This window comes from Perissodus microlepis, chromosome 23 (assembly GCF_051167445.1).
Source record: "Perissodus microlepis isolate ML-2025 ecotype Zambia chromosome 23, ASM5116744v1, whole genome shotgun sequence".
In the NCBI taxonomy this organism is placed as follows: Eukaryota; Metazoa; Chordata; class Actinopteri; order Cichliformes; family Cichlidae; genus Perissodus; species Perissodus microlepis.
Genome location: NC_140482.1, coordinates 14397837 through 14423184, shown reverse-complemented (window position 1 = coordinate 14423184; position 25348 = coordinate 14397837). Strand labels below are relative to the sequence as shown.

At 40.5% G+C, this 25348-nt stretch overlaps 3 protein-coding genes and 1 non-coding gene across 8 annotated transcripts in view; all 4 read left to right on the top strand.

The window, feature by feature from the left end:
• Nucleotides 1-299: 299 nt before the first annotated feature.
• nop58 (NOP58 ribonucleoprotein homolog (yeast)) lies at nucleotides 300-7133 on the top strand. 2 transcript variants are annotated; one of them, XM_084920911.1, is made up of 15 exons: nucleotides 300-468; nucleotides 917-993; nucleotides 1118-1170; nucleotides 1378-1502; nucleotides 1583-1719; nucleotides 1908-1972; nucleotides 2229-2363; nucleotides 2671-2816; nucleotides 2974-3100; nucleotides 3305-3468; nucleotides 3566-3700; nucleotides 6135-6196; nucleotides 6275-6426; nucleotides 6510-6637; nucleotides 6718-7133. In XM_084920911.1, exons 1-15 carry the CDS (start codon nucleotides 424-426, stop codon nucleotides 6775-6777), a joined length of 1611 nt encoding a protein of 536 aa, XP_084777037.1. In that variant the 5' UTR covers nucleotides 300-423; the 3' UTR covers nucleotides 6778-7133. The 2 variants fall into 2 exon arrangements, with proteins under 2 accessions (XP_084777037.1, XP_084777036.1); XM_084920910.1 differs by having other exon boundaries at nucleotides 302-468; nucleotides 6507-6637.
• LOC146361052 (small nucleolar RNA SNORD11B) lies at nucleotides 3146-3229 on the top strand. The gene has a single exon (XR_014799580.1). It is a non-coding gene; the product is annotated as a small nucleolar RNA SNORD11B (small nucleolar RNA).
• A 2755-nt stretch (nucleotides 7134-9888) lies between the features above and the next one.
• On the top strand, nucleotides 9889-14779 carry wdr12 (WD repeat domain 12). Its single transcript, XM_084920912.1, has 13 exons — nucleotides 9889-10055; nucleotides 10321-10415; nucleotides 11409-11503; nucleotides 11622-11728; nucleotides 12173-12288; nucleotides 12378-12532; nucleotides 12623-12668; nucleotides 12758-12843; nucleotides 12928-13068; nucleotides 13789-13894; nucleotides 13983-14115; nucleotides 14355-14427; nucleotides 14517-14779. The coding sequence occupies exons 1-13, from the start codon at nucleotides 10015-10017 to the stop codon at nucleotides 14586-14588; spliced, it is 1266 nt and encodes a 421-aa protein (XP_084777038.1). The 5' UTR covers nucleotides 9889-10014; the 3' UTR covers nucleotides 14589-14779.
• A 934-nt stretch (nucleotides 14780-15713) lies between these two features.
• The window catches only part of ical1 (islet cell autoantigen 1-like), a 10074-nt gene continuing 439 nt past the window's right edge, over nucleotides 15714-25348 (top strand). Inside the window, exons 1-15 of one of the 4 annotated variants that reach the window (XM_084920908.1) lie at nucleotides 15714-15840; nucleotides 16591-16615; nucleotides 16733-16907; nucleotides 19725-19797; nucleotides 20224-20347; nucleotides 20441-20639; nucleotides 20731-20856; nucleotides 21756-21854; nucleotides 21971-22056; nucleotides 22265-22314; nucleotides 22454-22498; nucleotides 22658-22813; nucleotides 23227-23499; nucleotides 23585-23674; nucleotides 23926-25348. The exon at nucleotides 23926-25348 is cut by the window's right edge and continues 439 nt beyond it. In XM_084920908.1, coding sequence (XP_084777034.1) covers nucleotides 16608-16615; nucleotides 16733-16907; nucleotides 19725-19797; nucleotides 20224-20347; nucleotides 20441-20639; nucleotides 20731-20856; nucleotides 21756-21854; nucleotides 21971-22056; nucleotides 22265-22314; nucleotides 22454-22498; nucleotides 22658-22813; nucleotides 23227-23499; nucleotides 23585-23674; nucleotides 23926-24041 — 1620 coding nt within the window. In that variant the 5' untranslated portion in view covers nucleotides 15714-15840; nucleotides 16591-16607 and the 3' untranslated portion in view covers nucleotides 24042-25348. Of the gene's footprint in view, nucleotides 15841-16590; nucleotides 16616-16732; nucleotides 16908-19724; nucleotides 19798-20223; nucleotides 20348-20440; nucleotides 20640-20730; nucleotides 20857-21755; nucleotides 21855-21970; nucleotides 22057-22264; nucleotides 22315-22453; nucleotides 22499-22657; nucleotides 22814-23226; nucleotides 23500-23584; nucleotides 23681-23925 lie in introns of all 4 variants that reach the window. The other 3 variants (XM_084920906.1, XM_084920907.1, XM_084920909.1) reach the window with 3 other exon arrangements.

Here is a 25348-nt window from a genome sequence, read left to right as displayed (position 1 = left end):
AACACATAAAGTTTGTAAGCGTCATAAGCTAAGTGGCCGCTCGCTCGGTTTTATTAACCCGCATGCCGTGTGCATAATTAAACGTATTTCAAAGTGTATTTTTTCCACAATAGAAGCAGAAACATATTCTAAGGTAAAGAAAACGTAAAAATACATTGACAATACGGTGCATTAGATACACCGAGATACACCCATCCGTAGAAACATTTTCTTCCGCTTATCTATAAATAAACCCTAAATTGTCTTTTTAATGTTAAGCTGGGGGGATAGCGACCGATCTGAACGAACCTGGCAACCCAATAGTTTCCTGGTGCCCTGTCCACGCCGCGTGTGTTTCAGAGTGAGAGCAGCAGCGTGGTGATCGAGGTGGAAACGTGAAGGCTCCAGAGGTGTGCACAATAACTGCACTAAGGCGCTGCCAAAATGCTCGTGTTGTTTGAAACCGCAGCTGGATATGCAATATTCAAAGTAAGTATTCGACTATTGTTCGCAATCTTTTTAAAATGGGCGACTTTAGCACAGGGGCTATTTGCGTTAGCCCGGATTAGCCATCCAGCTAGTTCACTGAGAGTCGGTAGGTGGCATAAACGTGTTATTTACGGTATGAAAAAAGCAATCTCTTCGTTGTACTTGTGGATATGGATTACATTTTTATTTAAAGGTATTTTGTTTGCGCACGAGCTTGGCTAAGTCATAAGTGAACATCAAGCTTGTACTGTGAAGGGCCTGCAACCACGTGTGCACACTGAGGTGGTGCTGACTCCACTTTTCAACTAAGTCACATGCATTTTAGAATTGTAGGTTGTTCAAATGCGTCCATCAGCCATTACTTTTTTAAGTTACATTCTTAACGATGTAAGCTATCTCACTGCTTTACATATTTCTTTTAACTAATGTCTGTGTATTGTGTTTTAAGGTCCTCAATGAATCCAAACTGCAGCAGGTCGACAGCCTGTATAAGGAGTTTGAAACTCCCGAAAAAGCCAATAAAATGTAAGTGCTGATGTTACATTTTACCACCTGGCGGCACTCTTTATGCCTGAAATATAACCATGGACTTATTACTATAAATCGTAGATGGAATGTAACTTCCATATTTTTCCTTTTGTCCTACCAGCGTTAAGCTGAAGCATTTTGAGAAGTTCCAGGACACAACAGAGGCCTTAGCAGGTAATGAGAAATTTGAGCCCTAATGTTCACCTGAGATTAGTCTGTGATGCAAAGCTGTGTCTGATTAAACATGAGGTATTGCTCAGTCCTCGTCACTACCGCTGAGACCAATTCCTCCTCATACATATGAGAGTTGACACTTTTTGTGTTTTGTGCAAGCGCTTAGCACAGCTAAGCTTTATTTTATTCTCTATTTCCACTTTTCAGCTGCGACTGCCCTTGTTGAGGGAAAACTTGGCAAGAGTCTGAAGAAGGTCTTGAAGAAAGTTGTTGCCAAGGAAGCTCATGAGCAGCTGGCTATTAGTGATGCAAAACTCGGTGGCGTTATCAAAGTAAGTCACTGATATTTCTGTCAGCCTAAAAGACAGCATTGTTATCGAACGTTGTGTTTCTAATGACTTCTGGTCTTCAGGAAAAACTGGACCTGAGCTGTGTCCACAGCCCTGCTGTGGCTGAACTGATGAGATGCATCAGGGGTCAAATGGAGAGCCTCATCACTGGACTTCCTCCCAGGGAGATGAGTGCTATGTCTTTAGGGTTGGCTCACAGGTTAGTGGTGCACATATTATGTTATATGAATCCAACTGCTGCCTATGATTACATTTGCTGTCTGAAATATTTGTGTAGATTTTTCTCAGCATTCGTCACTACCACTGAGGCAGCAATCCTCTGGCTTATTGAAAATCCCTTCATTAATCTAGAAATTTGAATTAACTCGTGTTCTCATCTGGTTGCAGTTTATCCCGCTACAAGCTGAAGTTCAGTCCTGACAAGGTGGACACAATGATTGTGCAGGCTATTTGTAAGTGTTGTATTACACAGTTATGTCTGTTGTTGTGCCTGTAACATGTCAGACAGTAGTGCAAGAGAACAATCAGAAGTTTAAATTATTTTCTGAATGTCCAAAAACCTTCAGTTTGTTATCATTGCAAACAAAGAAAACATCTAAATTTTTCTTTTTAGAATAATAAAAATGTCAATTATTGATATTTTTGCTCTAAAAATGATCATTTGAGCAGTTAACATCAGCTGTACTGTGTTTTCGTCCCTGCTTCTAGCTCTTCTGGATGACCTCGACAAAGAACTTAATAATTACATAATGCGTTGCAGAGAGTGGTATGGCTGGCATTTCCCTGAGCTGGGAAAAGTGATCACAGACAACTTAGCCTACTGCAAGAGTGTCCGCAAGATAGGTAAGGACCATCCTGCTTTTGCACAACACAGTCAGAGAAGCATATCTAGATATCCTAAATATTGTGAGTAAAGCCAGCAAAAACACAGCATCCTACAATTTCCACATTCAAATTCATTAGCACCTTTTAATTTTATTCAGAGCCTCTTTCAGTCTTTTAAAATTTATGGTTTCCTGTCAGGCTGAGTAAACCAGAGTGCTCTGAGCTTGTTTAAAGTCAGCGTATTGTTGCTCTAAGACTTGCGTGCATTGGTTTAACTTCCATGTGGTGACATTCCCGAGTAACTGCCATATGTTTGTGTCTGCAGGTGATCGCACAAACGTCGCCGGCTCTGATCTATCAGATATCCTCCCAGAGGAGATCGAGGCCGAGGTTAAACTGGCTGCTGAAATCTCCATGGGAACAGAAGTGTCAGAGGAGGACATTGGCAACATCAGGCACCTATGTGATCAGGTGTGTGTGCTCACTGTCTGCTACAGTGACTGTGATGGCAATGACTGTTGTCTGTTGCAAACACAGGGTTTTCTGTGCGTCTTTGCCTTTTGTGACTGGTACCCTGCATTCATGAATTTGTTTTTGAATGTTTTCTTTATTTTTTTTTCTCCCATAGGTGGTAGAGATTTCAGAATACCGGGCTCAGCTCTACGACTACCTGAAGAACAGAATGATGGCAATCGCTCCCAACCTCACTGTAATGGTGGGAGAGCTGGTTGGCGCCCGTCTCATCTCACATGCAGGTGAGTTGGGGGGGGGGGGAGAGAGTCATGTCATTTGTGAAAACTGGCCCAGCAGTGATGATGATGACACTAAGTCACTTTCCTGAAACTGACTGATGGTTTTAAGTCACTACCTCATCTGAGCTGGCAGTGAAAGCACTAGTAGTCAGGTCCTTGAAGAGCGCCATAGCTACAGTTCTTTGTTTCATTCATTGTGCGATCCAGGTTCCCTTCTGAATCTGGCAAAGCATCCAGCCTCCACAGTCCAGATCCTTGGAGCAGAGAAGGCTCTTTTTAGAGCCCTGAAGACGCGCAAAGACACACCCAAGTATGGTCTCATATACCATGCTTCTCTAGTGGGCCAGACAACTGCTAAGAACAAGGGCAAGGTATGTTCTTAGAGTGTGATATGTGACTGAATAATGGTTGGTGGCCACAATGTGAAGCTGTCAACTCAGGCTTTGGTTTTCTGTAATGCCAATGCAGATTTCCAGGATGCTGGCAGCTAAAGCAGCCCTGGCTATTCGCTATGATGCACTCGGAGAAGACACAAATGCAGAAATGGGTGCAGAGAACCGTGCAAAGCTGGAGGCCAGACTACGTCAGTTGGAAGATAAGGGGGTAAGTACAGCTACAACCCCTATTCCAGAAAAGTTGGGATGCTATTTAACATCCTTGGCCCTGGCGTCCACATATGTGGACATCACATTTTGGGTTGTCTAGACCAAAATACAAAATTTTGCTCTACAAGGGCCTGATATCCACTTACGAGGACAGTATACTGCCACTGTTCTATCGAAATTTAAAACAAATGTCCTCATAGGGCTGGGCAATATGGCCTAAAATCCATATCACTGTATAATTTGAAGCATGTGCGGTAAGGACATATATATCGCGATATATACTTTTCTTCTGTATAACGTATTTTACACACTATAAGGCACGCTTAGAATCCTTTAATTTTCTCAAAAATTGACAGTGTGCCTTATGTATGAATTCTGGTTGTGCTTACTGACCTCTAACCGATTTTATGTGGTACACGGTGCGCAGAAATCTGTCAAAAAAATTTTTAGTACGGCTTTGGTAAGCTATGAAGGCGCACAGCTTGATGGATTGCCGGAGCCTTACGGCTGCCGTAGTCAGGAGCCTCGCGGAGTAATCTGGGTCCAAAACTCCTTCTTCAGGTCCCAAAGTCAGTCAAACACTACGGCATCACTGAGAGTTAAAAACTGTCTAAATTCTTTAATTTTTAATAAAATAATCAGCGTTGCGGCTTTACCAGGTTTAACAATTAAGTTTAACATCCAGGCATCCATGAAAACAGAATTTATTAAATTCAACGGCGTTAGAAGTTAGCAGGAAGTTTGCTCACTAGTTTCCACCTAAACGTGACATTCTGACTGAGAGATTAATCATTAATATATTGCAACAACATGGGAATAGGGCAGCTGCGAGAAAATTCAGCATTAATGAATCAATGGTACGGAAGTGGAGGAAGCGCAGTTTTTGGCTTTTCCCATATCCCAAAAATGCTTTGTCTCTTTGCTGTTACTGTCGCCCGGCATAATTTGCAGATGATATTGTTCGCAGCCGCTGCAATGTTTTCGACCAAAACAGGCACCGCTTGATGAGACCGTCACCAAGCGCTATTGCGGTATAGTCAAAATCTCTACCGTTGGTCAAATTTATATCGTTTCTACTGTATACTGTTTATACCGCCCACCCCTATGTCCTCATATGTGGAACAAAAAATGGGTAAAAATAAAAATCTGGTAATTCTTTGTTTTTACATTCATTAGGTCCCAATATGTCCAAATATCAAAGAGAAATTAAAAATGCATGCCATGGAAGAGTTCGGGTCTTAGGAGGTTAAAATCCAAAACTTACCATTCTTAAGCAGCAAAAAAGGTAGTGTTGAATGATGGGACAAAGCTGTTTAATAATTAACACAGCATAGCACCCCATTTTGTTATAGCAGTCCTTAAATGTCTGGGAACTGGGAAGATGAATGTCATCCTTTTCTTGTCTTCGTTGTAATGTGTCAATGGATTCCAGTGGTCAAAGGTCTGGGCCAGACCAGTACCCAACCTGTTCTACTGTGAAACCATGTAATAGATGCCTTATGCCAGCAGTCCCCAACCTTTTTTGCGCCACGGACCGGTTTATGCCCGACAATATTTTCACGGACCGGCCTTTAAGGTGTCGCGGATAAATACAACAAAATAAAACTAGTACCAGTACCGAAAAAAAAAAAAAAAAGATTTATTCATAACACACGTGAAAAGACCCAGGAAAACAGAGTTAACGATAAAAACAATAACAAAATAACGCTGAAAACCGATAAAAACCCTGAAAACCAACAATTTCAGACCTGAGCCTCAACTCTCGCGGACCGGTACCGGTCCGAGGCCCGGGGGTTAGGGACCGCTGCCTTATGCCGTTTAGTTTTGTCTGGTTTAAATATGCAAGGGTTCTACTCTGGATGGTAATCCTGTGTTGCTCTAAATCCAGTGTATACCTTTCAGTATTGATGGTGCCTCTCCAGATGTGACAGTTGCATAACCATTAATGCATCCCTGTACTATCAGAGACGCAGGCTTTTGAACTGAGTGCTGATAAGAAGCCACATGGCCTCTCGCCCCTATAGTTCACAGGACTGGGTATCCCTATTTTCTAGAAAGAATTGCAAATTTGATTTGTCTGATCACTGGAGAGTTTCTCGTTTTGCTTTAGTCTGAACATTAGCCCTAAGAACACAACAGCAGTTCTGGCTCATGTTCACAAATGTGGCTGTACCTCAGGAGGTGGAGCAGGTCATCTACTAATCTGACAGTTCGCCATTCCATGTCTGGCTACTCCAGTATCCCCAGTCCTTGAGCAAGATGCTAAATGCAAGTAGTATCTTGCTCCAATATAGCACTTTGAGTGTCCAGGTAGAAAAGTACTATATGTAATGGATTTTTATATTTTTTCTGAATCTGTTATCCTGGTAAAATCCCTGTTTTTATTTTTTTTCCCCCCTCCTTTAGTCATTGAATCCACATTTTCTTTTCAGATCCGAAGAATCAGTGGAACAGGCAAAGCAATGGCAAAGGTAGATAAATACCAGCACAAGAGGTGAGTAGTCACTTGCAGCATATTTCCACATCTACACATGTAAGGTGGTTAATGCCTGCTACTACTTTTCCTTCACAGTGAAGTGAGAATTTATGATCCGTCAGGTGATTCTACGATTCCATCCACATCGAAGAAGAGGAAGTTTGAGGAGGTAGAAGAAGAGGATGCTACAGAGCCCACGACACCAGCAGTCAAACCCAAAAAGGCAAAACGGGAGTCGGTAATAGAAGGTGAGTGAGTTTCGAATCAATCATCTGCCTCCTGTGCATTTGGATCTGTGATGCTGATAGTGTTCTGGCTCTGTGTTTAGAAGAAGAACAAGCAGAAACATCAGCGGCAGCAGAGGAGACCCCGAAAAAAAAGAAGAAGAAAAAGAAGGATAAGAAAGCAGAGGAGGAAATGGAAGAACTAAAGGAAGAAGAGGTGGTAGCAGTTACTGAGGTAAGATGGAAGCTAAAGTTTTAAAATTATCCCTTTTTTTTCTTCCTCCCCTTTAATGACCTCTCTCTCGCTCTCTCCAGACAACAGAGAAGAAGAAGAAAAAGAAAAAGAAGGTAAAGGAGGAGCAGGAAGAAGATTGAAAAGAGAGGAGAGTGTAAATAGATTTTTGTCTTTTATTTTTATTATTCAATTATATTTTCTGAGGACAATACAGTATTGAGTGCCTGTCTGTGGACATCTGAAAAGAAGTTTGAAGTAAACATCAGAGTAATCATTAGATCTCATTCTTTTCTCTGGTTATAAAGAGACTGTACAATAAGTCTTTTTTTTTTTTTTTTTTTTTTTCAAAGATGTTTAAGCTTAATCTACCAGAAGCCTGTGTAGACGAGCATTTGTTTTATTCATGAAGAGATCTAGTTTTGTCATGAGTTCAGTACAGATTTCCCAGTTCTCTTGCGATAAACAAAGCCTGGTGAAATAAAACCTTTTGCTCAAATGCTGTGTGTGTGTTTGGTTTTTTTTAATGTACAAATAAGTGCATCCAGCAGGGGTGGGAAGTAATTACCCGTAAGTACAAACACTTCACTTATTATACTAGCTAGTTTTAGCTGTCTGTAATAGTATGAGTATTTATTTTTCTGACTACTTTCAATCCCTATATTTTTCCACAACACTTTCTTATATTTTCAAAACCGATTTGTTACTTTAGGTTCAGTGGTATCATCTATAGTGTTATAAGTGAGGTTTTTCTAAGTAGCATGTAATTTCAAATTCAACATTTTTATCAGCTAAACAAATGTCAGCAAACTGTGAATACAGTGTGTCTGCTAGCTAAAGGTACAGCTGCTGGGTTTCCCAGGGAGAGAAAAGAGTAACTTCACAAAAGATGGGAAAAGATATAGGATATGTTTTGGGGGTTTTTAAGCCTCATGCCCAGTACATTTGAACTTGAATCAAAGTGTTTGGGAAAAGTGTCAAATTTTGGTCCTATAACATGTGAGGGTAGGATGCCCCATCTCATATTCTGACAGTCATAGGACTGCATGATGTGAGAAGGAGTTTGCTCTAGTGATTATATTTAAAATGACTTGCACTCTAAATAAAAAAAATAACATGTGTAAAGATACAACATTGTGTGGATGACCAAATGGTGCCATTTAAGGACAAGAAAATTCAAGCAGTACCTAATCAGTAAATTAAGAAAACAGAATTTGAAAATATTAGTCCTTGCTGTATGAATTCAAAAAATGAAGCAATAAGAGAGGGCAAGCCAACCGGTCGCTGCAGATTGTCGCCCCTCCCGGAGTCTGGATCTCCCGGAGCTTTCATCCTGTTAAAAGGGAGTTTTTCATTCCTACTGTAGCCAAGTGCTTGATTTTAGGGGGCCATTTAATTGTCTCTGTTTTCTCTGTACAGAGTTTTCTCTGTATTGTTGTAGGTTCATACATTAGAATATAAACCACCTTCAGGCAATTTCTGTTGTGATTTGGCGGAATACAAGTAAAACTGTATTGACTCAAATAAGGCAAGATGCATGTGTATAAAGTGTAATGTGCACCTTTGTTTTACAGCACAGAAGAACTGTTAAGAAAAGTTTCACACACTGTCACGGAATGACAGCAAAATCTCACAACATGAGAATTAATATTCGAACCTAAGGCTGTATCAAGCCATACTTAGTTATTTGTTTAAAAATTGGTTGACATTTTTTGAATACTTAAAAAAAAAATATTTTGCTTTCTAACAGTTGTGTAATTATTTATGAGTTAATAATTTTCTCTGTTGATGTATGGCACTATTGGAGAGGGGTTGTCTGAAATTTAAAATTATTTATTTTGGCACTAAAACGGTCCAAAATGACTCGGATCATTTTCAGCATGTACCATCAAAATGTGTGCAGTAGAGGGATAAGGCCACATTAACAAAAATAATATTGTTGTTCATTCTGAGAATAAAGTCCAAATATTGAGATTAAAGTTGAAAGTGTATTTTGAGAAAATATCAAAATGTGGAGGTTACAGTTGTTTCAAGACAAACCATACTTCAGAATCAGTTTAAGTAACAAGAAAGTAAATGATTTCTCTTTTAGCTCATAGACAGTGTGGTGATCAGTATAAAGACATTAAGAAGATGGTGTAGAAAGCTGGATCTGGTTAGGTGGAAAACAACCAATGGCTTTTAATGCAAGGTTATTGATGATTACACCCTCATGCAATGAAGATGTTTCAAAAGACAGCTGATCAATTTGTTTCACTAAGCTATCTAAACAATGAATTGTAATTGTAATCACATGTCAACTTTTTTTTTTTCTCAAAATAGATGTTTGACTTAATCTCGAAATTTTTACTGTACTCTCAAAATCATGAACAATATATTCTTTTCTTAATGTGGCCCCAATACTCCCCCCACCTGTTGAGTCCCACCGTAACCCCTGACTTTTCTTATTTTACTGTTTAGGTGTGGAGGCAAAGTCACCCTCTACAATGTAGGCAATAGAAAATAGGTATAAAATGTACTCAAACTGAGTACATTAATTTGAATCAAAATTTAAATAACAATAATATTTATATTTTCATGTTCTAATATTATTTTATTATTACATTAATATAGTATAAGGTTACCTTTGTACAAAAATGGTTATAAAAATTTTCCTCCTTGGAGCTCATTTTTACTTTCTTTCTTTGAGTACATTTCGGAGTTTGTACTTTTGCTTTAGTAAAGAATTTACATTTTTAATTAGGCAACAAACATTTAAACCCTTTGAAGCTCTCATTACATATAAAGGCGATATACTCAGACCTGATGCTTTGGACTCGTGTTTATACTCATATGCTAATACAGTGTATTGTCAGGTGAAGCTAACCTTCGTTTTTAATGATTAAAAGTGCTGATAAGCTATCAGAAGTTATGAGGAAACTATGGTATTGGTTATTTTGTTCACCCAATGTAAATAAAAATATTATTTCTATTAAATTCCACCGTGTATACTGACAAATGCTCTCTCACATCGATGAATGTAAAAAGCAGTCTCTAGATCTTTTAGGTCATTATTAATACAAACATTTTACATTGAGGTTCATCTAATCATCGTAATAACTGGTTCGTAGAGGATTTATCATTAAATACATTACCGTTGAGTCCTGCCATCCTAAGGAAGTCAGTCCGGACTCCCGAGTGACCAAACTTGGGTGCTTGGGAGAAGCGGAAGTTCGCATACTGGCCAGGCGTCACTAGACGATCGCAGAGCTTCTGCTTTTCGTTTTGCAGTGGTTTGTTTCGTACCACATGGCAAAACTGCACGAGAAGCGTGTTATGAGGATTCCTTGTATTTTAATATTCTAGAGCTCGTGGTTGGCAAAATAAACACTTAGCTAAAAATGTCTCAGATACAGGCAAGATTCTTCACAGAAGACAAAAGGTGAGGTTTAAAAGAAAGAAAAAAAAACTCAACAGAAAATGACAAACAAGCAAGCGAGCTAGCTAACTTGCTAGCTGTAATTTAGAGTAAACAGTATCATCTCATTGTGGGATGTTCTGTCTTTTCCTCTAGCAAAAAAATTCTTTTTTTTTATCTGTAGTTCTGATCGTGGCTAATTCGTAGCGATGTTTTTTTTTAATGCTAATGCTAACAATGTGAAGTTATGTAGATTCCGGTAGCAGCTAAAATATGTCTATCTCTGTAGGTACGTTGTAGATGATGTCCCGTTCTCCATCCCAGCTGCATCCGAAGTGCAGGAACTCAGCAATGTAATCAACAAGCTGCTGGAAGCTAAAAATGGTAAGCTCACTTTATCATAGGCACACAAACTATTCCCCACCTTCTTTACAATTCAGCCTCCAGTTGCAGATCTGTAAACACAGAATAAATAGCATTATAATCCTAATCCTCAATCACAGGGGCGGATCTACATGGAGTGGCACGTGGTGGCACTGCATGGCAGATCTACGGGGTGGCATGCCCTAAAATATTCTTGTAAGCAACCGATGCTTACGATTGTGCCAGAGTACATTTTGAATCAATGCCATGGGCATTTTTAGATTTCACACAGGCGTTGATTGTTACACTCTGGGGTCTATGGACACGCCTCATTTCCAAATCACCTGACCAATTTAAGATGCCATAGCAACAACCTGCAGCCACGTTTAATCTCCATTCAACTTGTGTTGAAAGTTCAGACTTCAAACTATACACCAGTTTTTAAATTTTATTGATAGGCCACTAAATCCGGAGCTACAATCCAATCACAAAAATACATGTGATGCTTTTTTCTACTATCGTCACATTTAATGTGGGATGAAATGGTAAAAAGTTTGTTTTCTAAGGACAGCACAAAAAAAGATTAGGAAAAAATGCCACACCTTTTGTATTAGTGTAAAAGTGTACCATATTGACCAATAAAAAATTATTTGGCAACACATGGGATTTGGTTATTTAGGAAGAGGTGAACATTTTCGGAATGACGGCTGTGGGAGAGAGAACGAGAGAGCGAGTGTCTCCAGGTGAAGAACAGACGGAGTGATGCACCTCCTGCTGTTAGGCCTGCAGGGTTTAGGCCTGTGGTGTTCTCCTCTTTCTTGTAGCAGACAAACTATTTTTTGCACTGGCACAAATACTGTGTGTGGCATCTTATTGTGGCACCTGATTGTTCTGTAAATTTAGTTTTAGTAGTATTTTTAAATGGTTGTACTATATGTTTGTGTATGTCAAATGTAGTCCTTATCACAGACTGTACTTCTAAAAATCTCAGAATTTATTTGGTTCTCTTAACAGCTTCTCACAGTAAAGTGGACTTTGACTTCCTGGTCAGGGGTCAGTTCCTGCGAACCTCACTGTCAACTCACATGGCGACAGAGGGTATATCGACGGTATGGCCTGCTATAGTGCTTAAACTCGTATGGATATATTGTATAAAGCGAGTCACAAGCATCCACATGAGTAAAACAACATTAACCAGATGTTTTACTCTGTTTGCCCATGTTTCAGGAAGAAGTTGTGGAGATAGAATACGTGGAGCGGATCACGGCCCCAGAACCCGAGGAGTGTATGATGCATGATGACTGGATTAGCTCTGTAGATGCTGATGCTGAATGGTAAGATGGTTAAGAGCAGACCATCAGTGTGCTTTTTATTAATTGGGAAATTAGATCAGCAAAAATTTTGTGATGTGTTCATATTTTCTTTTGTCTTCTTGGTTGTTCATTAGCTAAACAAAAGTCTTAAACCACCCCTTATTCTTTATCTTTTACTTCCAAGGAGCCAGACTTTCTATTCCTTTTAAAATAGTCCAGAGCAATAGTGCTGCAGGCTTTCTGAAAGTCTTGTCTAATTTGTCTTTGGACATTGGCTTCTTTTTCAGTTCAGTTCTTGTACATGGCAAAGAACCAGAAGCTCGAAGCTTCTATATGAACATAACATTTCACAGCAACATTTTTTTTATATATAATATCCATAAAATCTTTAGTGAAACTGAAGATGTTTGAGCAGAAGGCTCATAATGATTTGAAATGGAATGACCCTTATTTTTTCCCCTGCAGGATCCTAACAGGGTCATACGACAAGACTGCCAGAATTTGGTCTACTGAGGGCAAGCCTGTGATGACTGTGGCTGGACATACAGATGTGGTCAAAGATGTAGCCTGGGTCAAAAGAGGTAAGTGGGACAAAATGAAACAGACATGTACTGCTATGTTAATAGTCAAAGGCTTTATTAAGTCCTCTTTGTGGATGTTTTCTGTGTAGAGGGTCTGACCTCTCTGCTTCTGACGGCCTCTCTGGACCAAACCGTGTTACTCTGGGAGTGGAACTCGGAGAGAAACAAGGTGAAAGCCAGACATTGCTGTCGTGGACACGCGGGGAGTGTTGACACCATTTCTGTGGACCCCACAGGAACGAAGGTAAGGTTGGAGAGGGCAAGACAAAAACTCAAAAGACAACAAAGAGTGCTGCGATTAATGACTTTGGATGTTTGTGGTAAACACTTTCAGTTCTGCAGTGGCTCCTGGGACAAAATGTTGAAGATCTGGTCAGCAGGTATGATCCCAGAATGATTCAAGGCCTCTTTATTGTTAAAAAAGGTATTGTTGTGATGCTGCTACAAACTATATTTCCTGTGCTGTCAGTGCCTACAGATGAGCAGGATGAGATCGAGGAGCCGGCTGACAGACCAAGGAAAAAACAGAAGACTCAGCAGCTCGGCCTTACCAGGGTGAGTGCACAACCAGAGTATGATTGACTGGAGAATAAGCCCGCTAAGTCATTGCAAAATGAGTTTTTGTTTTCTTGGGCACAGACTCCCTTGATGACATTATCGGGACACAGCGAGGCAGTGTCATCTGTCCTGTGGTGTGACAGTGAGGAGGTTTGTAGTGCGTCTTGGGACCACACCATCCGCATATGGGACGTCGATACTGGAGGGATGAAAACTACGTTGGTGAGAAAAATAGAAAGTGACTGAATTAGCGATAATAAACACTTTTGGTTGTTTCATGTGACAGATTAATGAGCATCATCCTACAGTTGGCAGTTCGTCTTGTAATCGGAAGGTTGCCGGTTTGAGCACCGGCTCCGACAGTCTCGGTCGTTGTGTCCTTGGGCAAGATACTTCACCCGTTGCCTACTGATGGTGGTCAGAGGGTCCGGTGGCGCCAGTCTCCGACAGCCTCGCCTCTGTCAGTGCGCCAGGGCAGCTGTGGCTACAATGTAGCTTGCCATCACATGTGTGTGAATGCGTGGATGACTGAATGTAGTGTAAAGTGCTTTGGGGTCCTTAGGAACTAAGTAAAGTGCTGTACAAATACAGGCCATTTACCATTTACAGGCTTTTATTCTATTAGCTATGTCACAGAGGGTGAAGCACAGGTATAAATGATAAAAAAGACAATTTGACTTGTTTCTTCAGTGTATGAGTGATTTAAAATGCCTATAATAGAGGAAATCAAACCAGTGAAATACACTACGTATTACTGCTATATGCCTGTGTGTAGTGGATGTATGCAATGCATGTCCCAATCCTAAGAAAAATTAGGGTTGCAGACTAATTCAAAACTCAGTTAACGTCTCAAATAGTTTGAAATAGCATATTTATCAACCTTTTGTTATCATATACTCAGTTTTCCAGTATTTACCAGTTTCACTGTTTTTCTTTTCACAGACGGGCAGCAAAGTGTTTAACTGTATTTCCTACTCACCTTTGTGTCGACGGCTGGCCTCAGGTAGCACCGATAGACACATCCGACTGTGGGACCCTCGCACCAAAGGTACGACTGTTCTAAATGTCACAGACATCTATGTTTCGACTTGTATTGTTGTTTGTCACTCTTGTCATCTTTACAACTCTTCTTTCAGATGGGTCTCTTGTTCTGCTGTCGCTGACCTCTCACACTGGCTGGGTTACCGCTGTCAAGTGGGCACCATCACATGAGCACCAGTTGGTCTCGGGTTCCCTTGACAACCTAGTCAAACTTTGGGATACCAGAAGGTAAGTGAAGCTCATAATTGGTACTACTGTTAAGGGCTCCGCTCTAGTCACAAGGAACATATTTCTAATGGGACATGACCAGAGGTGGAAGTATTGAAGTACAAATACTTAGTTACTGTACTTAAGTAGAATTTTCAGGCATCTGTACTTGACCTAAGTATTTATTGTTCTGACTACTTCTTTAACAGAAATATTTTCTACTCTTTACATATTTAAAACATTTCTCTGTTGTCTCCCAGCTGTAAGGCTCCTCTGTATGACCTGGCGGCCCATGAAGACAAAGTATTTTGTGTGGACTGGACAGAAAGCGGGGTATGATGTGTACGATATTTGCACACCAACAGTTGATAGATGGAAACAGTGATGTTCTCACAGTGTCCTCTCTCTGTTTCTGTTTGCAGCTGATGCTGAGTGGAGGCGCAGATAACAAGTTGTATACCTACAGATACTCACCCCAACAGGCAGAGGCATAAAGATTCAGCACACATTGGACAGACAGACACAAAGACAATATTCAGGACTTAAATCAAGGACTTCAAAGTGTTGGACAAATATCTTGGCTTTGTTCTTTGCTTTCCTGATTCGTTTTACACAAATTTTCTTACAGCTCGTCCTCGTTTCAGTGTTATCCAAACAGATTATAAATTAACTCTTTCTCCTAAAATGTTGTCTCCTCACCTTCATTTAACTATACAGTATTTATATATAACAGTTTATAAAGTGTGTGTGTGTGCTCTGGAGCAGGATATCAAGGATGTCACTGTACTGATTCATCTTCCCCTCAACCCTGACTAGTCTTCCAGTTACTCAAGTTAAAGAAACATTTGACAGATCAGAACTGTCAGTGGAAGCAGCTGCTGGTCATCTTCTACACTACCATCATCCAGTCTGTCCTGCACACCAGTCACTGTTTGGTTTTGCTCAGCCGCGAAGAAGGACAATGGGCAATCAGGTCTGCAGAGAGGATCGTTCAGTTCATTTCAATTAGCAAAATGCCTACACAACATCAGTTGGGCAACCTCAAGGTTTATATTAATAAACTACCTTTTAAAAATGTTTAAAAATGTTTTTTTTTTTAAGTTTAACACATTATGCATTCACATTATAAACTTCCTCATATTTCTCAAGAGCCAAAGTCAACCTGTTGACTATTTCCTCCAACTGGTTTGTCAGTGGAGGTGTGATGAAAGAAGGAGCTCCAACTCCTCCTTGATTAATATGCCTAACATAACTTTCTTAACAACTTGACGACTGAAACCAACTGATATGACCAGATAAGCTTTCCAACATATTCAGCAGTGAAGTTCCTAAGGGACTCATTCATTTATAATAAATAATTATATCTACATTCATTTTGAATTTTAGCTACATTCACTATTTATAGACTGACTCATATAGCCAGTATCACGACCATCAGAATCGCTAGTTTCTTTTGACATTATCACGTAGAACACATACAGATTTAACATGCTATATATTTATTTATCACGCCAATCACGTCCATCTTTACGTATCGGAGGAAAGAACCGATTATCCTCTGGTAGGTTATCCTGTCAACAGACGATCTTTGAATTCAGCTGTCTAACAGCGGCCTCTAGTGTTCATACATCGCTGCAGCTGCTTAACCATATCCTGTTTCTGTGACTCAGATGGTGATGGCTATCGTCAGAGGAGGCTAGCTGAGCTGAATACATGCACAGAGTGCTGGAGAGAAAGTAAATAAAGGTAACACTGTTTTCACTTTACAGAGGATGGAGCCATACAATGAAAGACTTTCAGTAAAACGCACGGTCGCTCAGTTAGATGGTCTCAAGACGTTTCGCCGCTTTAACCATCAAACCTGCTACTAGCTAAACTGCTGCTAGCACACAAGCTCCTTTGCGGTTCCTTAGTTCGTTTTCTTCGTTTACGTGTTTACCCTTTCATAATTGTACTCTGTGTAGATAAATGTCCGAACGACACCTGGTTTTGGGGGGTTTTACGTGTCAGAGAGCTCTATTTTGCTGAAATGTAACACCTGCTCGATATCCAGCTGTCTCAGTTCTCCCTGACTCCTTGAAGTCGCAGGTGTCTGATCCCTGCTCCATATTCGAGGCATTTTAGATTAGCTTCTTTAGCCCTCAGCACCGAGGCGTTTGGGCCAAAATAAACCCACATAAGCGTTTGTAACTTGATTATATCTCAGCTCAGTCTTCAGGCATGTTTACTGCTTTTTTGTGTTTGTGTGTACATCGAAGTCATACAGGAAGCCCAACTGCAGGAATATCTTTTATTACTCAATGATGTGTTAAACGTTGAATAGATGGATTTTATTCACTTTTGTACAAAACCCTTTCCCCCCTATCATATCTGCTGTCTGCTTATGTATTTTTGCGTTGAGGAACCTTCACCTAGACAGAAACCTAAAATGATTAATTTATGCTTTATGCTACTATTCTCTCCATCTGTCTAAACTGTTGTTTTGTATACTTTTAGAACAGTGGTTATCTACTATGGACGGGTAGGTGAAAATTTGTTATTATTGTGAGCATTATATGCAATTCATATATATATATATATACACACACACACAGCCTGGTAAAAAATGTTGCTGACAACGTCATGTCCTTGGCTCCAGGTTTGCCGGAGACATGCTGAGTGGTGGCCGGGCTCTGCTTGGCGAGGACAGCTCAGTGATGGCCCGTATGCAGAAGAAATTTTGGAAGACCAAACAGGTCCTCATCAAAGCCACGGGCAAGAAGGAGGATGAGTATGTGGTGGCCTCGGATGCTGACCTGGATGCTAAGCTCGAGGTGGGGAAGGACAGGCTTAAGAGTGTTTTAATATTTGGCGACACACAAGATGATATTCATTGCTCAAAATTCGAAGGAAAATGAGGAATTTATTCAAAAGAGCCTGGGGCTGTTCAAGAAAAACAAATTCTATTGAGAAAATACAGTTTTTAAAATTAAATAACAGCTTCCAGAGTAGGAAAAAAGCAGCTCACAAACTTGAAGTTTTGTGGGATGGCTTTAAGCACAGGAACTACAGGATGTTTGTTTTTCCTTTATTTTTCGTCATATTGGTTTGATCTTGTTCGACTCTTCTGTCTTCCACAGATAGCCATAACTTATCCTAACTTTTAATCTAAATTATAAATATGAATAGCTTTTCAGTGTTAGCAGCTTTAGGGAAGTGCGCTACCTGTTTTGCAGTGTGACATGGTATGCTTTACAGAATCCTTACTTGGAACACAGTAAGAGTCCAAATTTTCCCCATCTGAGTATAGATTAAATTTACTCTCATTAATAAAGGTTATATTAACAACTGCAGATTTTAGTGTAGTCCAGGCGTCGGCAACCTTCAAGATAAAAAAAAAAAAAAAGAAGAAAAAAAAAGAAAGAGCTGTTTTAGGTCAGGAGACATTGGGATTGGGGAGGGCAGATGGGTGGATGACAGATGCAATTGGGAGAGGATAAATTAATACATATAGTATATGTATTAATGGGGTTACGGTTAACCCTAATTCTAACTTGTGGCTTGTGAGGTGCAGGTGTCGACCTCCATTCTTTTCTCTGGGAGGCCGGGAATCTATGCCAGGAAACAACCTTGCCCCATTCAGCAGTGAGCAAGCCAGCTGTTTAAGCTACAGCAATGAACTTGCGATTTTCATCCTGTTCTTTTCAAAACTTTTCAAAATAAAACCCCCTACCAAGTCCTGCTAACTCAAAAAGAAAGCACAAAACATTCATTCTGTTTTCAAATAATACATTTACATTTTAGAATAAGTTTGAAGACAAGAAAATATTCTTGTCTTGTCTAAATAAAAAAAGTTCTCTGCTGTATAGTACTCAGGCTAACTTCCTAAGGATTTTGTCCTTTTCCCAAGGGAAGGATTTGGTTTCAGTTGAGTAACTACAGGAGTGCTAAACTTCCTGCTTGAGTTAAAAGCACGGCACTGAACCAGCATTTGTCCCGGTGGCTTCACGTCCATTTGCTCCTGGAGAAAACTGGATCTGCAAGTTTAGTACAGATCACAAACTCTTCCACCTACCTGTTGTTGTTGTTTTTTTTTTTTTAAACTGCTCACCTTTTTCACAAGACAACAGCTAGAATAAGTGAAATGCGGTTCATTAGAAGGCAGACAGTATTGGATATCTCTTCTTAGAGATAAAATAACTGTTTAGTGTTCACAGTCTTGTAGGTGAGTGGAGAACATTTCAAAGGTCTCTAAAGCAACTGCGGCCTTGATCACTCAGTAGTCAGCAGTAATCTGAATATCAAAATAATGAATGCATCTTTAATCTGTCGTAAACTCTGTTACCTGCTGTTTTGCTACTGAGAGGAAAATAAAAGGAATCACACATATCAAAATGACAACCGAAAAGCTCTTACCTACAGTGCATTGTTTCCTGGTGTCCATTGCTTACAGAGATCTTTTCCCTGTCCACTTACATGAGTGCTAATTATTCATGAGACTTTTGCAACAACAGCTGGATGGGGTACAGTGTGCTCTTTTACTTCTCATCAAAGAAGAGCACTTCTCTGGGTTTGCTGAAACACGGCTGTTATTTAGTCGTGCAGGTTCTGCCCTAGAGGCCTTTGTTTTGCTCTGGTACGAGATTATCTTTCTTCTGTTCTTCTGCTCTCAGGAGAACAGAAGAAATTCATCCCCCTGTGAGACAGACAAAAGGTACCTCTGTGTGTCTTCAGATTGCTCTTTCTGCTAGTATTGATTTGTGACACGTAATCTATTAAAATAAAACCTCCCGTCATATTTACGGAGCAGCACATTGTTATATTGCATATAGATGAATGGAATTCATCATTAATGAATTTTGTATATATTGTTCTGTGTCATTGTGTTTATGTTCTAGGAAATCACAGTAAGTGCAAAGCTTGGTTAGTAATGCTCGTTTAACTTAGAGGAGTTGTGCAGGAGAAGTGACCTGTATGCTGATATGTTTGGCCACCGCTGAGGTCCAGATTAAAGTTAATGACTGTTTACTCTACAGTTAAAGAGTAACTACACATGTTCAGCACACCCACAACTTCTGCTGTCTCACAATCTTCAGTGAACCCGTCTCTCTGCTAAGAATAAGACAAAGAATCGGAATAATTTATTAAACCCAGAGGAAATTATGTGGACACAGTTGCTCCAAGACAGTAACTAACAAGTTAAAGAACCGATGTTCAATGTTGCAGTATATTATAAAATAGCTCTAGTAATACAAATAGAGTGTACATGTACTTTCTATACTGTAGTGCTACTATTTTATTTATTTATTTTTTAAACTACAACTTACTATTCTTCAGCAGACTCTAGAGATCAAGGTGACCCTTTCCTTTCTGACAGACAGCAGCACTAAAATGGCCTCACAATATGTGTTGCTATGACACATGTAGTCACTGCTGTTGTCTACCAGGCGGGAGAAGAGGCAGCTCACTGACAATAGATGGAAAGGGCCATAAAAATCTGTTCTGTTTTGTGATTGTCAGCAGTGAAGAGTAGCAAACGTCGCACTGTTAAAGAACAAAACTTGACTTTTGAAAAAAAAAAAGCAAAAAGGTTAATCAAAAGGAGATGTTTTAAGAAAAGATCTCAAGATTGTTCCCGTTTGTCTCTGCAGTTCTTCCGCTCCGTTCAGTCTACGTGCACAGAGCTGCTGAAGGTGATCGAGAAGTATCAGCACAGGATCACACGTGAGTCAGATTCTGAGTCAGCTTCTCAATGAGGTAGGAATTCCAGGCGTTGCTATATCAGAGCACTCCGGAGACATGCAACTAACCATTATGGGTGAACATTTTGTTGATGCTTGCAGCTTTCCAGAATTTAATAGTGTAAGTAAATGAAGGGCATTTTCCATCATTCAGTGTGAGCTACTGTCACATTTCGTAATTTGAAGTGTGAAGCACATGATGTAGCACATATAGCACTCGAGTAATCCCTGCTAAAAACTAGGGGGAGCTGATTGAAGAAATTATCTAAAGTTTTTTTGAGTTTGCAGCTTTATTCTTTAGCAGTGTTAGTGCTGCAGGTTTATGAGAATCTATCAAACTGCATTAGTCACTCATTTATGAAAGTCCTGCGATTTCATTGTGCAGCTGTCTTCGTTTCTCTTTCTTCAGGCTTGTCTCAAGAGGAGAATGAGCTCGGCCTGTTCCTGCGATTCCAAGCCGAGCACGATCGCACAAAGGCTGGAAACATGATGGATGCCACTAGCAAGGCTCTGTGTGCCTCTGCCAAACAGAGGTTAGCAGCAGGAGAGAACACTGGCACTAGTGATTATGCGCTATAAAAATGCGAGTACACAAACACGAACTGTTTCCTGTCTTTTTTCTTCAGGATGGCACTTTGTCCGTCACTGCACCGTTTGCACCAGGAAGTGGAGACGTTCCGACGGCGTGCCATTTCGGACACACTTTTGACAGTAACCTGCATGGAGAAGGCCCGCACAGAGTACAGAGGAGCTCTGCTCTGGATGAAAGATATCTCCCAAGAGCTCGACCCAGACACCTACAAACAGCTGGAAAAGTTTCGCAAGGCATGATGTGGCCCATTCGTTCGGGTTGGTTTTCTTTTGCAGTACTCTGTGTATGTATGTGTATCTAATGCAGATGTCTTTTTGTCCACAGGTCCAGGCCCAGGTAAGAGGGACAAAGAGCCAGTTTGAAAAGCTGAAGAACGATGTGTGTCAGAAGGTGGACATGCTGGGAGCAAGCCGCTGCAATATGCTCTCCCACTCCCTCTGTACCTACCAGGTACAAGTTTTTATCATTTCTAGGAATGGCTTCCCCACTTTGTTAATGCGGTGGACAAAATGTGAGGAACACTTCTAAATGTAATGAAGTCTAGTACGAGTACTGACGATTAGCTCTGTCCCAAATGTTTCTTGAGCTTTTTTTTTTTTTTTTTTTTTAAAGCGACTAAATTCCAACCAGTCGTGGCAGATGGCCGGCCTTACCTGAGCCTGGTTCTGCCAAAGGTTTCATCCTGTTAAAAGGGAGTTTTTCCTTCCCATTGTCGCAATAGTGCTCGCTCATAGGAAGCTGTCTGATTGTTGGGGTTTCTTTGTATTATTGTAGTCTTTACCTCTTGTAGGAGCAAGCTGGCAAAAGCTAAAACGGACTTTTTCCATTGTAAGTGAGCAAACTTACAAATCTAGTAAGTGGTGAATAATTATTTCACCCACTGTAATCTAATTTTTTTTTTTTTTTTTGCTGTGTAAAAACACTCAGGCCCTAAAAGTTGATTCTGTTCATCTGGACGTAGCGTTTTCAGTGGGAGAAACGTTTCGTCACTCATCCAAGTGACTTCTTCAGTCTTAGCTGACTGTAGGTTTCCCCAATCTTATAAACAGTACATTTGCTTTATGGCTGAAACTAGGACCACTGAAAGAACAATGGGCTTGGAGGTCAGTTCCTTGATCATTAATATGCAAATTCTCATGACCATTAATCAACAACCACTGATCAAAGCTCATTGATCAAAGACCACTAATCAGTGACCATGAGTACCATTCACAGAGCCTAAAAGTCATAAGTTAAGTTTAGGCTCTTGTTTGTTGAAGAGAGATCAAGCTAACCTGTAATAAGACTGATGTGTTTAGGGACTCCTAAAATTAATGTTTTCAGTGATTGGGCTTTCTCTGTGCTGTTAGACCACCCTGCTGCAGTTCTGGGAGAAAACTGCTCAGGCCATGTCAGAAATCCACAAGGCCTTCCAGGGACATGTACCATACCAGTTTACCACACTCAAGGTATTTCAGATTGTTGCCCTTTGCTTCTACTTAAACACCAAACTGTAGTGGTTCAAAGTACTTGAATCTAAAGTTTTCCATAGATTGAAATGTACCACTGTTTGTACTTCCCTCAGGATCTGCGGGATCCCCTGGAGCAAATCTCAGACTCTAAAAAACAAGAGGAGAAAGAGAAGGCAGCACTGCAGAGCAACACAGAAAGGTATGAGAACATGATGGGACAAATCTGAATTGAAAAGTGTCTCATGAAATCCTTTTGTACGATCAGGACTTGGAACAGTGTTTACCCAAGTGGTTTCTAAAAGCGTCTCCAAATCAAATAAAGGCCACTGCATTGCTATAAATAGCAAAAGCATCCTGATAAGACACTTTTTATTGTTATTTACCCTTTTCTCTCTTTCGTTTCTTAGTCTGCTTTCCTTGGATGATGACAACCTGTCAGGAAGTGCCACCGATGCAGGTATGTACTGCCACCTGTCGGCTAAAAGGCAGTCTGCACCAGCTACACTCGAAGCATCCAAGCATACCTATAAAATCGAGGAAGAAAAATATCGTCAATAGCAAATTACACATTACTAATGAATTGTTTTATTTTCCAGACCTCCCACTCAGTAGTGATGGGCAGAGGCAGACCGATGACTGCGGTAAGTGACTGTCTGCTTGTTTAACTGTGTTCTGTAGCTGGCACTCGTGCAAATACAACATGCATGCATGAATTGCTGCTGCTGATTGTGGAATGGATGTCTATTGGCTTTATGATCGTTTGATCTCAGCTCACCAAAATGCTATCACACCCACACCAGCCCTGCAAAACCTCAGTGGACTGTCAAGAAGCTCTGATGATGACCTGATGCTTATGGCCTGTGACATGCCACAGCCCACAGCCCCAGCAAATGCCCTACACCAGCCTCAGGGCTTTGGAAACCTCGAGTTTGGCCTCTCACAGCTGCCTGCCACCGGTAAACTGGTTGGCTGTCTTTTTCCTCTCATTCTAACTTCAACCTGCTTCACTAAGTGTCGGCTTCCTACTTGACTTTGCTTGGTGTCATCAGAAATTCACTCCTACTGAGGTTTCAACTTGTGGGTTCAGTCTTTTTGCTTCCACTATCAGTCTTTTCTAAATGTGTGATTAACATTAAGCAATTGGGACCAATTCATCTCTTTATTTTCGGACTCATTTTATAGAGGACGGATACATAGCTGCGTTTCCCTCATTGCATGTTGTTACTCAACAAGTAGCTGAACTGAAGTCTTAACCTTCTGTTCTAATTTTAGTCCTCTTTTTCATGGTCAGACCTCATCTGACTTGGTTGTTTCGGATGTGTTTTGTCTCTGGTTTAATAACTTTCCTGTTCTTCCCCCTTCCCTCTAGATGGGAGTCTGCACACTGGCCGTCAGCCACAGGAGGACGGTGAACCAGGGGACATGGCCTTCCTCAAAGACCTTCTTAGCCCTGGTTCAGGAGCTAGCGATGAGTTCAGCAAAGAATGGCAGGATGCTTTTGGGATGTTTACCTCTCCCAGTGTCCCCACAACCAGCCAAGGAGCACAGAGTGGTGCAACAGCAGCACGTCCACCCTCTAACCCCCCTAGCCCCACAGGCTTTCTGCCCTCCCAGCTGCTGGATCACAGTTTGAGTTCCACAGGTGAGCCACATGTTGCTTACTGCAGCATACTATCTGATAACTGATTGTGCTACTGGATTCTTCACAATGGCTGTTTGCCTTTTAGGTTGGGCAACCCCTCCTATGTTCCAAGCTCCACCCCTGCAGGTTCCTCAAAGTCCAAACCAATCAGCTCAGCCAGCTCCCAAATTTGCAGGTAATGGTAAGCTCTTCCTCATTCCTCAGAAAGTACACTACTTAAAAATACTCCCTGGAGGAAGTAATTTGTGTTCCTTGTTACGCATCTTATGCATCCGTGGCCTTGGATGCATTCTCACATAACTGCCAGTTAAGAGACTGTGCTTTAACTTTAATTAGTTGATATTTGCTAAATATATTGCTGATCCAGGTGTGGCTGCTGTGCAGTAAACTTATAAAATGTATAAATATGTGTGTGTGTATATGCAGCTACCCCTGGGGGATCCAAAGACATGTCTGCCTGGTTCAACCTGTTTGCAGACCTCGACCCTCTTTCCAACCCTGATGCCATTGGACGATCCGCAGACGAGCTGCTCAATGCCTGAATATGTGCTTGTGTGTGTATGTGCGTGCATCTTCTCTCCCCAAGGATTCTTTGCAATGTTCCATGTCATCATTCAAGTAAACAAACACGAACAGTGAGAAAGACGCAAATGAGTAAAAGATGGTGTTTTAAACAGGAAACATTGTCAGTGAAGACTGTTAACACTACCTGTGAAGTCATGTACACAGCAAACCTCATGTTTTGGGTTTCAGGTTTACTTTGAAGGGTTTATTTCTGTGGGTCACTGTCAGGGACTCAAAATGTCTCATCATAGGATATATTACATGTTTCACACTATATAAAATAGTGTAAAACATGTAATATATCCATCTCCAGCTGCACCAGGAACACAGTGTATCGCCATCACTGGAGAAACTCTGAATCTTCGCATCTGCATTACTTTGATTTACTTTATTGATAGAGCTCTGTAATAACTGGCCTGCATTGTATGCTTAATCAGCTGGAGTTAGAGTGCAGGCACAGAGTCCTCTATCTGTCCATCTTCATCTCTGATTTCACTCAAACTGGGTCAAAATGTATGTTTGAAATAGTCTCATCTGTTGTTTAACAATCACAAATCCAGGGCCAAGAAAAATCTGTGAAGGATTTATTCTGTACTTTTGAAGGAAATTTTGGCCATGGGATTTTTATTGTTATTGGGTACATAAAAATGTACTGATTTACAAATGACAGCACTATTACTGGTTGGAGAAACAGATGTTTTTGTTGTGCAGCGTACTGTAAAGATGGAAGAAAAGCAACACTATCAAGTAACACTGTAACTGACTATTTTAACTTTGTGTGGTGTGTATTTTGAAGATACACAGATATATATGGTTTATATGGAGGAATCAACACTGGAGAGCTGTTACCATGTCACATATTTAAAAAAACATGGATCCCTCACTTGCTGTAGATTTAGTGATTGTACTTCTTTGAGTGCGAAAAACTGCAGAAACCTGCATTTCTGAGTATTTATAAGTTTAGTGAAAAAATGTACAGAGCTGTGTTTCTAAAACAGATTTGATGAAAACGAGTTATCATGTAAATATTCTCTCCACATGCACAGACTGAAACCAAATCCTTAGTTACGATATTTGTGTGCCTGTATAACCACACTCAGTTGAGCTAAAGTGATAAGACTGTGTGTCTCGAAGTTGAGCAACTCACAAAAATGACTTAATACCAGCTGCATATTATTATCTCAGCTTTTGGGAATACAAACAAACCTCACTACTACTCAGCAACTGAGGCAAGGGGACAAGAAAGCAAGAAGGAAGCCTGACACTATAACTGTGTGTGTGTGTG